The 18,392-nt window shown below is 39.6% G+C and overlaps 2 protein-coding genes across 2 annotated transcripts; both read left to right on the top strand.

Moving 5' to 3' along the window:
* Positions 1–11,389: 11,389 nt before the first annotated feature.
* On the top strand, positions 11,390–12,487 carry LOC112180031 (NAC domain-containing protein 83). The gene is made up of 3 exons (XM_024318525.2): positions 11,390–11,662; positions 11,766–12,034; positions 12,124–12,487. The coding sequence occupies exons 1-3, from the start codon at positions 11,482–11,484 to the stop codon at positions 12,376–12,378; spliced, it is 705 nt and encodes a 234-aa protein (XP_024174293.1). The 5' UTR covers positions 11,390–11,481; the 3' UTR covers positions 12,379–12,487.
* A 1,067-nt stretch (positions 12,488–13,554) lies between these two features.
* Positions 13,555–15,765, top strand: LOC112177339. Its single transcript, XM_024315638.2, has 2 exons — positions 13,555–13,560; positions 14,713–15,765. The coding sequence occupies exon 2, from the start codon at positions 14,716–14,718 to the stop codon at positions 15,763–15,765; it is 1,050 nt and encodes a 349-aa protein (XP_024171406.1). The 5' UTR covers positions 13,555–13,560; positions 14,713–14,715.
* The last annotated feature ends 2,627 nt before the right edge of the window (positions 15,766–18,392 follow it).

Genomic DNA, 18,392 nt, shown 5'->3' with positions numbered 1-18,392 from the left:
ATGACACCATAACAATGGCACAACCACAACACGAAAATACCCAAAATACCCAAACTCTCACTCAATAGAGGAGAGACTTAATAGACCTAACCAAAAGCCAAAAATCAATAGTTATAAGGCTCCCTTTAAGTTTTTTGTGTCATTTGAATTTGAAATTTACGCATGTCATGAGGTTTGTATTTAGGGTCCTTGACCCAAAGTACCAAAATGAGCCAAAATTATCCCACTTAATCCAGCAACAGTTTTTTATTCCCAGCTACCCAATTTAATATTAAATGACAATTTTACCCCCAGCCAAATTAATAAACTACCCATATGCCATCGATCCTTCTCTCTTCTCTCTCCTCTGATCTGAAACATTGTATTTGTCTCTGTCTGTCTGTCTGTCTGTCTGTCTCTCTCTGTCTGTCTGTCTGTCTGTCTGTCTGTCTCTCTCTCTCTCTCTCTCTCTCTCTCTCTCTCTCTCTCTCTCTCTCTCTCTCTCTCTCTCTCTCTCTCTCTCACATCCCTCTCACCGGATCAAGAAACCAAGTCAGAGTCTGAACCATGAGGGTGGTCCAGCACTGACTGCTGCCTCAACTGGTACGGCGTTAGCTACGACCCTTCAACTCGCCGTGTCATCGATATTAACCTTCGCGATGGGTCGGAGGACCCCATTCTCTCCAAGTCCGGCCAGTTCGGCTTTATGTCCTGCTCCATGGCCCCCGAGATTTGCAACCTCAGCAGCCTCACCACCCTCGTCCTCGTCGACTGGAAGGGAATCACGAGCCCAGGCCCTCCAACTACTTAGACCACGACCTCGACCTCGAAGACGACGTCGTTTGCAGCAACGATTTCTTCAACTGATCTCCTTCGTCGATGGTGACTTACAGGTCGAGAGCGCTACAGAGGCCAGATATTGGATGGTGACGCGTCGATTGGAGTCCTAGACTGACCTGATGTGCGAGGCAGAGAGAGAGAATTTCAATTTGTTGACATGGGTGCCCAAATCATTTTTTTTTGTAAACTATGGGCCGAAGAAGTCCGAGAAGCAAAGAAAAAACGGAAAAAAAAAAGAAAAGGTTTTATTATCTCATAATAGGGATTATTGGGGGCAATAGACATCTACTGGGAGATAATAAATGTTTTGAATTGATATAATCTTCTCATTTTTTTCTTTAATCAAAGTTTTATTTATCTAATTTTAGGGAGATTAGTTCCTATTTCGGTGATCGAAATGTCTATTGTGGGGCAATAAAGGTCTATTGGGGGGGGGGGGCAATACAAGTTTATTGGGGGGACAATAAACCTCTTCGACCTCATATGAAATCTCCGACAACCTCTTTGGGGACTCCCGGCGAGATTTCATAAACCTCTATTGGCCCTCAATAAAGGTATATTGGGTGGCAATAGAGGTTTATTGGGGGGCAATAGAGGTCTATTTGGGGACAATAAACATTTCTAGTGGCCTAAGAGATCTCCGACAATCTTTTTGGGGACCTCTGGCGAAGTTTTCAGAGAAGTCTGGTGGGTGGCGGTCGGTGACAGGATTTAGACGGCCAGTGACCAGATTCCGGCGAACGTTGGCTGGAATCGGTCTCCGGCGAAAGTTGGCTTATGACCGGACTCCAGCGTAGTCTCTTATGGCTTTTCTCTCTCTACGTATAAAAGGGTTAAGGGTAAAATAGTCTAAAAAAAAACTTAATTGAGTATTAGGGAATACCATATTAGAGTCTTTATGGGTAAAGGAAAGTTAAAAAAACTTAATGGGGGTAAGAGGGATAAATGACCCTAGAATTAGGGTAAATAGACAAAAATCCTTGTATTTATAGAGCATAATGCCTATTGCCTAATTTGCGGAACATTGAATTTTGAAACTAATTTTTTTAATTTTTCGACTTTGAAAAATTATTAATAAAAAAAAGAGTTAGAGATTTTTGTATTACGTCAATTGGAACACATTCTAAAAATCATGTTGTTGGTCATGACGAAAAATTTCGTAGAGGAGTTTGACTCACCAATGAATAAGGACTGGAGCGAGAGCTGACCGGGAACGATCGAGAAGCTTCCTTGGAGCGTTGACTAGAAGTTTAACAGCGGCTCGAGGAGGAGGAGGAGGAGGAGGGGGGGGGTACCTGCAGAAAACCCTCCGATGCCTAAGTCAGTAAATTTCTTAGCCGAGTGGAGTAAAACAAATTGGAATGAGATGGTTTACCTTAACGTCGGGCCACCTTTATATAGGTGATGACTTACTTTGAGGACAAGCCGTCATTATTTTTGCTTTTATGGCTGGATTTATTTATGCACTTATGATGACAATTATTGCTGCACTAATAACGGTTAATAATTGCGTACTTACGACGGTCATTCATTGCGCATTTACGACTATCATTCATTGCACACTTATAATCGTAATTATTGCGTGTTTATTACCGTAATAATCGCGGCATTCATGACTAAAATTCAACACCATATTAACTACGGAGTTAATTGTTTTAATTGTAGGCCCAGCAAAAGTTGACCACTCCCACACATGTTTTTACCACCAATGAGATTAAGAAATATGACAATTTGAATGAAAATATGGCTTTGCATCGACACTTGGGAGGTGCCATGAGAGCATCAGTTGAATGAAATGGCATGCCGAAACATGTTAAAATATGTTAACACTATTTTTTCTTAAAACTCTTGAATTCTTTAATTACACTTTCAATTAGAATATCATGATTTTTAGAAAAATTTTCAATTGAAAGAACACTGAAATTTTGAATGAAGTTGAATTTGATTGTTTTCCAACTCTGAAAAATAGAAAGAAAAAAAATTGAGTTCCATCAGTTAGAGAAGTGTTTTAAAATAATTATTTAAGAGTGAAAAGATTGTGATAATAAAATAAGAACATGTGAGATTTTATGGTTTAGGGAAAAGGGTTTTTTTTTTTTTGGTTTTTGAAAAAGTTATAGAGTCTAGTTTTCAAGGGGTTGCAACATGACCTACAGTTAATTTATAATTTTTAAAATTTTCAGCCTGCTGAGAGTAAATAAACAGTTTTGTAATTAATATTAATTAAAGCCTATATAACATGATAAAAAAATTATAGTTTTACAATGACACCAATGACTAAAATGATATCATCATGTAACATAGAACATTGATACATCAGGTACATTGTAAAATTTTCGCCAATGTAGATGGCCTTGTGAGGAAAATACATGTACAATGTTTGTAAATTTTATCATGTTGCACATGCTTCCTAGCTCATTTAAGTTCAAGATGACTCAACTACACTGAGACTAAGTTGGTCTAATTGGTAATTTCTCTTTATAATTGTGGATGAGGTATTAAGTTCGAATCTCTAACTTTGGATGATAGAAAAAGGACAAAATACTGTTTACTCCCTATACTTATAGGGTCTCGACGTTTCAGTCCATGACCTTTCAATTTCACCTAAAAACCCCATGAACTCTCCAATTTCACCCAATTGGTCATTGCCGTCAATCCTCCCTCAAAATCTCAGTTAAATTGCTGATGTGACATTCCTTACACGCTAAAATGTCTATTATACCCTCACTATTTAAAAAAAAAAATATTTTTCTCTCTCTTTTTGTTGTTGTTGTTGTCCTTTTTACCTCTTCTTCTTCCTACTCTCTCTCCTCCTCTGTTTATCTCCGTCTTCTTCTTCTAAAAACAAACCCTGCTCTCTCTCCAAAAACAAACCTAGCTCCTGTTCCGATATAATCCAACAACATGTAGCCCATGAAAAGTGAGGCACAATATACAGTGCTAGCCAAAACTGAAAAAATCATCAAAGGAATCCAAACCCAGTTAACAGATCATCAAAAGCAGTCGGCACACCCTTGTCAGCTTTCTGTGAGCTAGAGCTTTCCAACAATGCTGGCTCAGCCTTGCCAAACCCATTATTACTGGGCCGCTGGGGCAGCGAATTGACCGTCGAGGAGAAAATGTCATTTGCAGATGAGCTTTTTCGGTTTTTGGGCTCGCGAAACCAAAAACTGAAAAAAACGGCACCGATACTCGAACCGCAGCCCAAAAAAAACCGCACCGAACAGGTTTTTCTTTTTATTATTCTCTTATACTAATGTAGAGATGCATAAGATGCTATGTGGAGCTGCAGTGGGGAGTAGTCGGAGCGGAATGTTACCTCCAAAGTCAAAGACTTCATCTTTCCAAGCTTGAGATCATGCCATTGCTCTCCTTCATATGTTGATGTTGGTTCATTCTTTTTGTGATGTTTAATCTTTTAGTGAACTTATACATTTTTAATTTGTGAGGTTAGTGACTTAGTGTTGATGTAATGATGGACTGTTATAAACTTTGGACTCTATATTTTTTGACCATTTCATATGTTGATGATTTGATGCTAGAACTTGATGGACTATTAGACGATATGAATTGAATTATATGGACTACGAGGTATGGAATTCAGGAATTATAGATTATTGTCTATTGAAGTACAAAACATGCATTAGTAAACTTGTAAACACATTGTGATTGATTATTATTACAGGTTTGAAGAAACAAAAACTTCTTGAGTTACAGTACCAAAGAAGTATATTTTGTAAAAATCTGTTTACCAAAAAAAAAAAAAAACCGAAACTGGGCCGAACAGACCTGAATAATTCAGTTCGGTTTTCGGTGTCAACTTCTGAAAATACAAAAACCGCACCAAACCGCACCGATTCTAATTTCGGTTGGGTTTTTAGTTTAGGCTCGGAACCGAACCGATCCCACCCCTACTCGCAACGCCGTCCAAAATGTCGTCGTCGTAAACCGGCTTGTCAAAAACCACAACCCATCAACACCTCTAAGTTTTTTTGTCCTTCTCAGCCATTAAAGAACCTGCTAAACCCAGACCGAATGAGAAGCCAAAGCCATCGCTGAGATGGAAAAGAAGCAAATCCAGAAGAAGCGAGAGAAAGAGAAGCGTGAATTAAAAGCCAAAGGCAAGGGCCAATCCGCCGCTTCCGCCTCCTCCTCATCCCCCGCAACTGGTGGTGGTTCAACTTCTAAATCAAACCCTAACGCCACCGCTACCACACCACCTCCGCCAACCCCTCAGCCTCCAGAGCCCTAACCGACGAGGAGAAAATCAACTTGATCAATATCCCAGGGCTAAACTCAATCTGATCATCGCGGGACCTTCTCATGTCAACGACCGAGGCACAATCGGAGTCGCCAATGCCTCCGGCGACTGTTCATTCACGCTTCTCTGATTATTTTGGTTCAGTCTCGACCCGTACAGCTCAAAATCTTGCAATCAACCAAAATTAGAGCAATTGAATGATCAACAGAGGATGAGAGAGATGTGGCTAGATTGAGCTGGATTTAAGCTTGTCAATCGGAGGCACGCATGTGTGTGTGTGTGTGTGTGAGAGAGAGAGAGAGAGCTGGATTTAGGCTTGTCAATCGGAGGCGTGAGTTTCAGAAAATCGGTTTCTTCGATAACTCAATGGAGGAGATAATAGACGAGGAGGTAAAAGAAAAGGACCAAAAAAAAAAGAGAGAGAAAAAAAATTAAAAAAGAAAATAGTGAGGGTATAATAGATATATTGGCGTGTAAGGAATGCCACGTCAGTGATTTAAGGGAGATTTTGATGGAGAATTGACGGCAAAGACTAATTGGGTGAAATTGGAGAATTTACGGAATTTTTAGGTAAAATTGAAACATCAGGGACTGAAACGTTGAGATCTTATAAATATAGGAAGTAAACAATATTTTGTCCATAGAAAAAATATAACTCAACTTATGTCTTAGAACTACTCAAGATCAAAATAAAGTAAAAGAACTTGATACTGCGGTGGAAAGTTCATCATGTATAATTAAAATCATAATCCAAAATTTTATGAAGTGCAAAAATTCATTCAAAGCATGAATTAGCTATAAATTAAGGTGGTTTTTTTTTTGGACCAGACTTTCTTATGCACTAAGCATTTGTTTCCTTTTTCTCCATGGAAAACTTTTTGATACCAAACACATGCATGATATACCTAAAAGACGATTGAAAACAACACATAATTACATAAACTATTGGATGGCATTTCAAATTAAAGCTCCATTTCCTTCTGCACCTTTAAATATCAGTCCAATAATCATATGTCCTTCAAGAATATATGACTCGATGACATTAAACATCAACGAGGCCCATGTGTGAAGCCATATATAAGACATCAGAAAAGGATTTGCATGTAAAGATAAACATAAACAAGAGGAGCATGCATACTGTTATAGCTTTTGTTGCTCTGTCGAGTACTGGAGCAATAGGCCAAGACCAAAGTCGACATGTTCATAACAAATTGCTTGCTTTTTCGGATAGCAGAAGCAAATCTAAATGTTAACTTTGCATGGATGGAAAAGCAGTTAGCTAGCTAAGAACTAAAGGCATGCTTTTTCTTCATCTTCGCAATGAAGAAAAGTACCAAATGTGATAGTTGACTAGCTACTCTATCTCTGAGGGTTTAGCAATTAGCTCATATAGATTTTCCAGAAAAGCAACACTGCATGGTCTATCATTTATTCAAACCACTGTAGGAAGAAAAAGGAACAAAAATCTTTGCTCTTTTTAAGTGCGGCTGGGATCCTTTATGTGTCAGCCATGCACATTTCAAAGAAAAGGTAGCAGTAGTTAAACTAATTGAATCCAAAATTGTTAAAGCTAGAAAAGAAAAGGAAGTCTTAATTGGAGGAACAACCAAAAGCATATCATCAATAAGGCATCTGACGAATTTAGTGACCTTAGCTGAGGTATTAGCATGTGTGGTATGATTATAATTAGTTACTGCATATATGCTTAATATTTGTTCCTTAATTTTTATTTGGATTAATAGGAGTACATGGTCCATGGAATTTTGCTTTTGGAGACAAGTACTCAACAAGCATAGTATATTCTAAACTACGTGATTGCATATGGAGCTGAGGGGATTTATTCTCTAAGCCTCATATATAGTACTCGATTCGGTGCACAAAAGTAGTGTTGCAGTAATTTGAAGGTTGATATAGAGAATGTGTGTTTGATATGACTCGATTCACACACTAAACTTTATATGGATTTGAAACAACTATATGAAATGAGTTGCGAGTCATTTGAAATTTATTTGTTGTCCTCGTTTTTCAACTGAAACCTCCCAATACGGTTGTAATTGACTAAGCAAAGAAACGTAAGTTTATATTGTTAACTAGCTTAGAGAATTTAGAATCACCCGATCCGTGATAATTTCAAACAGTTTTACCTTGGGTTTAGTTCTTCACAAAAAATTGAAGACCACACAAGACTAAATGAGTTTGCGGTATCAGAACACCTACTGTGCGTCTCAATTTTTAATTTAATAGGCTCGTGCTATATTAGATTTTGCCGTTTTGGTATTAAGTTTTGGATTTTTTCTTTTGAGGGGTTTTGACTTCATGTCCCTACTTATTTCATTTTTCGTTTAATAAATTATTCTTGACAAAAAAGAAGAATTGATTTGTTGACTATTTTGCTAAGATTTCTTTATAATGTACTAGGGACGTTACGTTCTCCTTTGAGGTGGAAAATGAAAATGTTCAATTATGGGAGAATAATTACCAATTTCAGTGCACGTATCGACTACAAATTTCTTAGTTTACGATTAATATTACCAAAGTTTAGTGTGATTGAGCATTCACATTTGATTGCTTTTTGATATAAAATGTGAATATATAGCCCTAACCTGATTTGGGTCGCCTCTTCCTTTACCAACTAGGCTTCTTCCCCTTACTGCATCATCACCACCAAATGTTGATGGTAATCATACTGTATGCCCAGGTATGAAAATGATCTTCCATGTCTATAGGTTCGTATATATACCTCTTGTATTGATGAAGTAATTACTAGTATTTTTCTATCATCAATTATATCTCTTGTGAGAGCACACTGATTACTTGTCCCCCCTGTAATGTCAAACTAGCTAGATTTTCTCTCGAATCCTAGCGTTTTCTCTCTACAAACCCTAGAACCTAGGCGGCGACTTCTGTCGTTTCTCAACTTCTCCACTCGACCACTCCTCAATGACTTCAATCAACGCTATTATTGCTAGTTTTGCTACCTCTCTAGCACTTGCTGATGGGGTTAAAGCCCCGGATCTGGGAAAGATCGGAGGAGGTCCTATTCGCCAATATTCTCAGTCTTTTCTTCTCGGAAAACCACTCACTCACAAACCAGTTGATCATGCTGCTTTCAAATCCCACTTCCTCCGGACGTGGATGGTGGAGAAGGAATTTAAGATCCAGGAACGGGCGGATAGCCATTTCCTATTTTCCTTTGATTCTTTCTGTGATCGGAACAAAGTGCTCAAGGGTGGTGTGTGGTGCTTTGATAGGGCTCCGGTCTGTCTGGAGGAATATGACGGAGTTCTCCCCATTGCTGATGTCCCTATGAAGCATGTCAGAGCTTGGGTTAGGGTTTCTGGCACCCCTCCTCTCTATGAGGAACCTAACAACTTCATAATCATTGGGAATCTTCTGGGAGGCTATTTGGACTATGACAAGAAGGAATTTCGGATAGGTACCATCCGTATTTTGTTCTCTCATGACATCTCCAAACCTGTTCTTCTAGAGCGTCGAGTTTTCTTGGCGCCAGATATTGAACCTATACTGCAGTTTCAATTTGAACATCTCAAGGGTCGATGCCCTCAATGTGGACTGATCACTCACTCTGGAGCGAAGTGTGAGGAACCCAATGATGCAGTTTCTACACCTAGGGTTTTGAAGTTTGGTGGCAGCCCTTCTACATTCGGCGGTGTTTTCTGTTTCTCAGCTGAGAATAGCATAGATTTACCTATGCCCTCTTCTACCTTGTTGAAGAAGAAGAAGCCAGTCATTCGGAGTTTAAAACGTTCAACTTCTAGGTCTGCTGCAAAGGAGGATACCGTGCACACCACGGTAGAACTGGAAGGTATGGATCAAGAGACTGTCTTGCAGGACCTAGCCTCTGACTTGGTTTCAGTGGTTCCATTTGAACCCGGATTGGAAAACCTAGCTGCTGCCCTTGCCATGCAAAGTGAGCAGAAGACAACTCTGACCTATAAGGAGAGAGGTCGACAGGAAGCAAGTGTTCTTCCGCCAAAGAAGTTTAAAACCATACTTAGTGGCAAGCTTCTATCGCTTCATGATGACGCTCTTGGCTTGGTTGAAGCTAAGGATGATGCTGTAATTGTGACACTGAACAAGAAAATGGGTAGGCCGCTTGGGAGTAAGAACAAGGGCCCTCAGACTCAAAAGAAGGTGGGGATGACTCCTTTACGCCTCACTTATCCATTTGCTACTACTGCCTAGGCAGCTGGACCTAAAGGTAAGGGAAAGGGGAAACTTTAAGTCTCCTGCCTGTGTGTCTATCTTTTGAGGTAGAGTATGGTGCTGTGTAGGTTAGCTTCTCTAATCTTACACCAATTGAGGTCTCTAGGCGGTTAGGGTTGCTATGGCAAGAACTTAGATAGTCTTGGAGTTTGTTTCACTTAGCTAGGCACATCAATATTTGTGCGTATTATGTTTACAATGAGATCACCTGTCATATGTTTGGCAGCTTGTTCCATTCAAAACTCTTGGTATGAGACAACTTATGATGTCGTGCCTTCTGGCCATAAATAAGTAATGAAGTTATCTATCTCTAAAAAAAAAAAAAAAATTCAATTATATCTCTTGTTCCTCTCATCACGTGACTTTTTTTTATATTCCTATCAATGATCACGTGACCTAATAGACACATGATTGTATATAACTAAAGAGATTAATTATTTTCTTAATTGTTGATTTGTGATGAGGAGGTTGAGCTTTGGTGAGTACCTGTATGAATAATATGATTAATTATATACTTACTTAACAATTTGCAAATGTAATGTGGTTATTCACTTGTTATTCTATTCATAATTACTTGAGGTTTCTATCTAATGGGTGAGCATGACATTGGATATGACTTCATCTCTATGAGAAAATACTCACCTAGCCATTATAATTTATAAGTAAATTGTCTCATCAAAATCCTTTCAACTGAAAAGAAAAAAAAGAAAAAAAGAAGGACTTATAAAAAACATTTTAGTAAAATGTGGACTAATTAACCTTCAACATTTTCACCAAGTATCAGCAATATTTCAATAAAATATTTAGCAAGTCCAATTCTCTTTGATTGCTTGTTAACATAAGATGTTGAATACAAGCTTCACATGATAGAAAAGTTCTTTTGTTTCATAAGGCAAAGCTGTGTCTTGATCATTAATTCATTTGTTCCATTTTTAAGTGAATTAGTGAGTCGAAGGATACTAATTTTATTCACTTCAAAAAGAGAGGCTCCGAGCAATACGGAGCGATCTCGAGAGTGCGAAACCTAGGGTTTCGTGTGGCGGCGGCGACTGTGCGGTGTCCAGACCAGAGCGATGACGTGCAGACGGAGCAACAGTTCCTTGGTCGGCGACGTCGGGTTCTGGGGATTGTTCGAAGACCCGATTTGAGGTGGTACGGCTCCAATTCACGGCGGCTTTAGGCTGAAGCGTTCGAGGGTGTGGTGTGTTCGATCCTAGTGGGGACGGACTTCGATTGAGTAGGGTTTGTGTGGTATTGGCACTGGAGTCTTGGCCGGTGTTTCATACAGACAAGTTGAGATCGAAGTGGTCGGGGTTCGTTGTTTGGCCATCTAATATTGCCGTTGAAGCTTTCAATTAGTGGTGGAGGCCGCAGCGCATTGAGGTCTGTAGAGTTTGACTCGAAGATCTGATGCAGTGGTGGATAGGCTCGCCGCCGGACCAAACGGCGGTGGAGGTAGCCCGGCAGCAGTGGCCTAGGGTTTCTGCACTATTGAGGCAGGCAAGCTTTCCTAGAAGGCAAGGATTGATTTGGGCTTGGGCCTACAGGCTTGGGCTCAAGTTGAGGCAAGCTGGGCCTTAATGAATTAGGGTATTGAGTCTGTGTGAGGTTGGCTAAACTTCTATGAGTCTTCTATGACGTTTCTAGTTTTTGCTTGTACCACAATTGCGTGATTGGCAAGTGAGGGCTAGTTGAATGATTTCTTTCCGCAGGAGGCGAGGTTTTTTCGTTCTTGTATAGGCTCGCTTAAATGTGAGCGCCCCAGTTATCCTTAATAGTGTGCTATAGCTTAGGTAGGTAAATCCAGATTTTCTTGCCGGATTTCTTATGTAAGTTTTGGTAGACTATAACCTTTTGCTGTTGATCTAATGATATAAAAAAAAAGATGTTGAATACAATGACTTTCAAGTTTGAATTTACTTTTGTATCAGAAATTACAGTGATACCATACACAAAACAAAAAAGAATCTTTAAGTAAGCCTTTTTAAATTGTCAAACATAAAAACTTGTTAACACAGAATCATTTTATTTTTTCTTCTACAAGATTGCACCCACTGAAAAGATCCTTCTTCTGTGTTGGACTATAAATACTACAAGGATGCTTGACGTTTCCTCATCTCATTCGACAGAGGCCAATAGGTTTGATCACTAACACTTAAGGCTTTGATCAAACAATGGACAAGTTCAACTTTGTTAGAAATGGGATGACCAGACTGCCTCCTGGTTTTCGATTCCAGCCCACCGATGAAGAACTTGTCTTTCAGTACCTAAGGTGCAAGGTCTTCTCATGCCCTCTACCTGCTTCCATTATTCCTGAGATCAATGTTTGTTTGTATGATCCTTGGGATTTGCCAGGTAATTAGTACTGCAAAATGGTACTTCCTGTTCTTTAACTAGTCCACTCCCCTACTAGCTATTTCCTATATTTGCTCAAATGATAAAAGTGTTTTTTTTGTAGGTGATTTGAAGCAAGAGAGATATTTCTTCAGCAACAAGGAATCAAAATACCCTAATGGGAACAGAACAAACAGAGTGACAAGTTCTGGTTATTGGAAAGCAACCGGTTCGGATAAGAAAATTGTATCTCCTAGGAGGAATAACATTGTAGGGAAGAAGAAGAGTCTGGTTTTCTATAGAGGAAAAGCTCCAAATGGTTCCAAGACTGATTGGGTCATGCATGAATATTCTCTTGTCAATAATCTAGGAACTACAGCTTCATCAACTGAGGTGAGTTTTATATTAAGTTCATGCACACAATTTACTGATATAATGTGTCAAGAAATATCATCTGACACTTGCGAGTAATTTTTCTGCAGAACCCTATAAACCAGAAAGGAAATTGGGTTCTATGCCGAATATTTTTGAAGAAAAGAAGTTGTCAGAAAGATGAGGATATATTGCTTAGCTATGATGGCTTCAAAGTTAAGAATGCTGCAAAGGGTCAGCTTCAGATTACTAGTACAAGTCCTGTGTCTTCATCTTCATCTTGTTCAAGTTGTAGTGGCATCACAGATATATCTTCGAGTCATGAAGCCGGTGATGAAGAAATCAGTGGCTGCACTAAATTTTGATCCTGTTAATGTAGTATTACAGATCAAGATAAATTTACTTCAAAATGATTTTTGATTTTCATGTACTATTATATCCAGTGCTCCGAAGAGATTAAAGTTCTTCCTCAAACCCTAGTGCCTTAAACATTGATTAGGGGATGTAAAATTTGGCTGCAAGATCAGTTAGCTGTATAAAATAAACTAGTTCTTGTACTTCAATTGATTCAGCATCCTTACTTGACACTGAGACCGTAAAAAGGTAAAGGGTGGGACTCTTTGCTACAGGAATCATTGGCTTTTTCATATCGAAAGGCAATTGATTTTTCAAAGAGATCAAAAAAGAAGCAAAGCATATATTAACTTTGGATAAAGAAATTCCTTTCTGGAGAGCACCAGGTCCAAAACGAAAGCTAGCCAGCAAGAATATAGGCGCTCACATGATTGTTTTCCTAGTTTTCAAAGTGAAAAAATGAACTAAACATTTAAAATTAAAGCAGAAATCAATCTCTGGTGATGTACTTTAATTGTTTGGATTCCTTGCTTGATTATTACAACTCAATTAAGTTCTTTTTAGAATGGAGACATAACTAATCTCTTGAATAGTTATGAGTTATGACCTTCAACCAGTAGTGACTAAATAAGAAACTTGTTGTAAATAGTTATGGCTAATATCATGTAAATAGATGGAGAGTCATATATGCCTTTCACTATAGATTAGTGATTGATAGAATTGTGAATAGGAGTAATTGACGTTGCTATTAAACGTTGTCCATTTGCATACATCATGTACTCCTATATAAACACCCTCATGGTGAGATGAATAGACACACCATATCTCCATGCGTCCAAACTCTCTCTTTTTCTGAAACACTTTTGCTTTCATTTTATAACACGTTATCAGCACGAAGCTCTAACCCAAGCCCTAGCCAAAGAAAAAAAACAACCCCCCTGCTGAAGCCTGTTTGCACGCCCCGAAACCTCTTGATCTAGACCTCAGATCAAAATCTTTCGTTCATCAAAGTTGTTCGTCTCTGCCTCTTCTATCTGCCCTCCAAATTTCAGCTCTACCGGAGTTGTTTTGAGACCTGTACATCATTCGAAGTGGGAGCTGTTCAGAAGAGGCGAATAGTTCTTGGATTGGCTGAGAAGACAACCTTCTCAGTTCTGCACACATAAGCTGAAGATTCATCCATCCGTCTTCAAGTAATGTTTTCCAAAACCTAATTTTATATTCATTCTTCTTGCTTATTGTGCCTATTGATTGAATATGAAAAATCACCAAAATGCATGAACCCTAGCAAATCCTACATGATTTATTTACTTGGTATACGTATTTGTATATATATTTGTTCATGTGTTTGGGATTGTTTGATTGGAAAAGAAAAGAGAAAAATTTATGGTGTTCATGTGTTTGGGATTATTTGATTGGAAAAGAAAAGTGAAAAATTTATGGACTGCAACTATATATCTGTAGTAATTCAACAAGAAAAAAAAAACAGATTGTGCAGTTGCTGGGATTCGAACCCAGCTAAAAATAGGTGCCAACTCAACATGTTATCCGCTATACCACTATGGAAAGTTAGTATGTATTAACATTATTTAGTATTAATTCTGCCAGAAGCAGATTTGAGGCCAATTAATTGGTGATTGATTAATCCGTGCGTTGATTTTGATTGATTTCTATCCAAAGCAATTACTATAGTAATTTATGCTCATTACCACAATCAATTCATAATTTATTCTTTCTTATTTCATTATTCATTTTAATAACGTATATTGCGTTTATTACTATAATGATTTTGTGGTGTTACTTGCTTATCTATTTGCTCATATTAATTATATGAATATTTTAGTGGCTTAAAAAAATTTTCCTTGCACTAGAATATATATGAATAGAATGCAGGTACTTAATGAACCAGAAGTTCACACATAAATATTGAACCAAAAATCATACATAAATATTGAACCAGAAGTTCACACGTATCGAACCCGTAGTTTCGATAACATTGAAAGGTTATGAATCTTTCCAAGTAGGCGCACCCAATTCGATGCGATGTCTAGGCAAGATACAATGAGGCTGTGTACTTAAGAGAGCCTCGCTCCACCCAAACCTCATACTCTTACCTGGTCGTATTTAATTGGAGTTACCAAAAGGGTTGAGAAATAACGTTTCATGAATATCGAATCTGTAATTTCGATAATGTCGTATAAGGAACTTGAAGTTTCATTCATTAATTCAACATGTACATGTTTAATCCTAATTTTCATACCATGTTATAGAACCTGAAGTTCTTATTGATTGCTTGTGGAAATTATTACCCATAGCACTAACAATTATCCTTTGAATCCTTGTAGAGAATGTCAAATCTCAACAAGCTTGACTTTGTTGCTTTGGAAGTTTCCGGAAGGAACTACCTCAAATGGACCCAGGATGTCAAGCTCCATTTAACTGCAAATAAGATGAGATCAACGATTAATGCTGACAACATCGCCCCTGAAGATATGAAGGCAAGGGCTATGATTTTCATCAGGAAACATATGGAGGAAGCACTCAAGGTGGAATATTTAGCTGAAGAGGACCCACGGTCCCTGTGGGTCGCTCTAGAAGAGCGATTCAACCATCAGAGGACTATCTACTTGCCAGAAGCAAGGCACGACTGGCAGAACATACGTTTCCAGGATTTCAAGACTGTCAATGAGTATAACTCTGAAATCTGTAGGATTCGGTCACTCCTAAAATTCTGTGGAGAAGAGCTCACAGAAGCTGATCTATTGGAGAAAACTTTCTCCACCTTCCCTCCTTCCTGTATGGTCCTGCAGCAACAATACAGGGAGAGAAACTTTGCTAGATTCTCAGAATTGGTCACCGTCCTGTTGCTCGCTGAAAAGAACAACGACCTACTTTTGAGGAATGATCAAGCAAGGCCCACCGGTACCAGAGCAGTTCCTTTGCCTGAAGCAAATGCTATTGCCCATCGCGAAAATAATCGCGCAAGGAGAAACCGGGGTCGTGGAAGGGGAAGGAGGCCTGAACGTCCGAGACATGGAAGGAGAAATGGGCCCAGAAATGCCCCATATGACCGTGACCACCAAGGTAATCGCCCAAGGGGTCGAGGAGGACGTGGACAAGGCCCACGTGGTGGAAACAGAAATGCCCAGGTCCAACAAGCTCAAATTAGAGAGAATGTTGGCCCGGCCCGTCACCCTCAGAATCAGCATAATCTATGTTATAGATGTGGAGGCACTGACCATTGGTCTCGCACCTGCCGTGCAACAAATGAAGAGATAGGAGAGTATCACGCCAGACGCGGAACTCGAGAGGCCAACCTTGTAGAAGGGTCAGTTCCTATGGATACCACCTTGGAGATTACTGATTTCCAAGCAGCCAATGAGTACATCGAGGATTGAATAGAGAGCATGGACATAATAGGCACTTGTGCCATATCTATATTATTGTTATGAATAATGGTTTATATTTCCTTTGGATTATCTTTGGTGATTTTTGGGATATTGGTTTTATAAGTTGGTTATGCTTGGATGTTTAATTCAATAAAGTTATTTATTTTCATACATGTGATCCATTGAATTAAATTTATGAATAGGCATGTCTTGTGGGGAAGTTTGTTGTCTGGCTGATAGTGCTACTACGCACACCATACTCCGAGATAGGAAGTATTTTGCAAACTTATTGCCTACTCATACCTCTGTGACAACTATATCAGGTCAATCCAACCTAATAGAGGGCCATGGCAAAGCCCATTTTATGTTGTCCAATGGTACTGAATTTACCATTAATGAGGCCTTATATTCTCCACGTTCCAGAAGAACGTTATTGAGTTTTAAGGATATTCGAGCCAACGGTTATCACGTTGAAACCACTGAGGAAAAAGGAGTGGAATATCTTTGCATAACCTCCAATTTGTACGGCCGGAAGCGTACATTGGAGAAGCTAAAATGCCTTTCGAGTGGTCTCTACATGACTACCATAAGATCAATTGAGGCAAATCACATAACTAGCCAGAAGCTAACCAATTTGAGCAACTACTTACTTTGGCATGACCGTTTGGGACACCCAGGTCAAAGTATGATGCGCCGTATCCTAAATTCATCACATGGGCATCCACTTACCAATAAGGATCTTGTGTATAGTAACACATTATGCCAAGCATGCTCATTGGGAAAATTAAATGTAAGACCATCATATGCAAAGACTGAAAAAGACTCCAACCTTTTCCTACAAAGGATACAAGGGGATATATGTGGACCTATCCAACCACCATGCGGACCATTTAAATATTTCATGGTTTTGGTTGATGCATCGACAAGGTGGTCACATGTTACGTTATTGTCCACAAGAAATGCTGCGTTTGCTAAACTCCTTGCCCAGATTATTAAATTAAGGGCTCACCACCCGGATTATCCAATAAAGTCTATAAGACTTGATAATGCTGGAGAGTTTACATCAAAATCATTTGATGATTATTGCATGTCCCTTGGGATTAATGTTGAGCATCCAGTTCCCTATGTTCATACCCAGAATGGTCTCGCAGAAGCGTTCATTAAAAGATTACAAATGATCGCACGGACCTTGGTAATGCGCACCAAGCTTCCAGTATCTGCGTGGGGCTATGCAATTTTGCATGCAGCTATGTTGGTCCGACTGAGGCCCATTGCCACCCAACCTTATTCCGCGTTACAATTGGTTACTGGGTACGAACCTGATGTTTCGCACTTACGCGTATTTGGGTGTGCAGTTTTCGTGCCAATTGCGCCACCACAACGTACAAAAATGGGTCCTCAACGAAGGATGGGCATATATGTCGGTTATGAATCCCCATCCATTATACGCTTTTTAGAGCCCTTGACAGGCGATCTCTTTACCGCTAGATTTGCGGATTGTCACTTTGATGAGACAGTCTTCCCGCCGTTAGGGGGAGATAAGAACTTTATCGTTCCTGATGAACGACGTGAATTGACGTGGAATGTCCCCACTGTGTCTCATCTTGATCCCCGAACCGCACAATGTGATAATGAAGTGCGGAGAATTCTAGATCTACAGAGGGTAGCCCAAAATATGCCAGACGCTTTCTCTGATCTAGCTAAAGTGACGAGATCACATATACCTGCTGCAAATATGCCTGCAAGGATAGATGTCCCTGTAGGACACGTCGCCCCAGATGGACGAGGTACGACCATGGTGGCTAACCAGTCATATGTCCCTGCCCAGAAGCGAGGAAGACCACTAGGTTCGAAGGATTCTTATCCCCGGAAGAGGGTAAAACTGGCACAAACCAATCCACTAGACATCGCGATCTCAACTGATCCATCTCACGAGACAATTCCAGATTATGGGTCCGTCCTAGAAGAGACGACGTTGGGGACGCTCCAACGTCTGAACCCACTCCCGAGAATAGAGAAATCTCGGTAAATTATGCATGCTTAAGTGAGATCTGGAATCGGAATGAGATTATCATCGATGATATATTTGTATTCGCAGTAGCTACCGAAATTATAAATAGCGATGACATCGAACCTCGCTCCGTTGATGAATGTCAACGTAGAGATGACTGGCCAAAATGGAAAGAAGCAATCCAGGTCGAATTAGATTCCTTGACAAAGAGAAAGGTGTTTGGGCCTGTAGTCCCCACACCTCCCCATGTTAAACCTGTAGGATTTAAATGGGTATTTGTAAGGAAGCGTAATGAGAAAAACGAGATTGTGAGATACAAGGCTCGTCTAGTGGCGCAAGGATTTTCTCAACGCCCTGGGATTGATTACGAGGAGACATATTCTCCCGTAATGGACGTCATAACGTTCCGCTACCTTATCAGTTTGGTAGTTTCCGAAAAACTGAGTATGCAGCTAATGGATGTGGTCACAGCTTATCTCTATGGGGATCTTGATACAGAGATATACATGAAAGTTCCTGAAGGACTTAAGATACCCGGTGCAAATAGTTCTAGACCACGGAACACGCTCTCCATTCGTTTGAGGCGTTCACTTTATGGATTAAAACAATCCGGACGGATGTGGTA

This window comes from Rosa chinensis, chromosome 7, assembly GCF_002994745.2.
Source record: "Rosa chinensis cultivar Old Blush chromosome 7, RchiOBHm-V2, whole genome shotgun sequence".
In the NCBI taxonomy this organism is placed as follows: domain Eukaryota; kingdom Viridiplantae; phylum Streptophyta; class Magnoliopsida; order Rosales; family Rosaceae; genus Rosa; species Rosa chinensis.
This window is presented reverse-complemented; position numbering and strand designations above follow the sequence as displayed.

Coding starts and splice junctions, on each gene's coding strand:
- LOC112180031 (XM_024318525.2), top strand. CDS start 11,482: ATGGACAAGTTCAACTTTGTTAGAAATGGGATGACCAGACTGCCTCCT. Junction 11,663..11,765: donor TGATCCTTGGGATTTGCCAG/GTAATTAGTACT, acceptor TTTTTTTTGTAG/GTGATTTGAAGCAAGAGAGA. Junction 12,035..12,123: donor CTACAGCTTCATCAACTGAG/GTGAGTTTTATA, acceptor ATTTTTCTGCAG/AACCCTATAAACCAGAAAGG.
- LOC112177339 (XM_024315638.2), top strand. CDS start 14,716: ATGTCAAATCTCAACAAGCTTGACTTTGTTGCTTTGGAAGTTTCCGGA.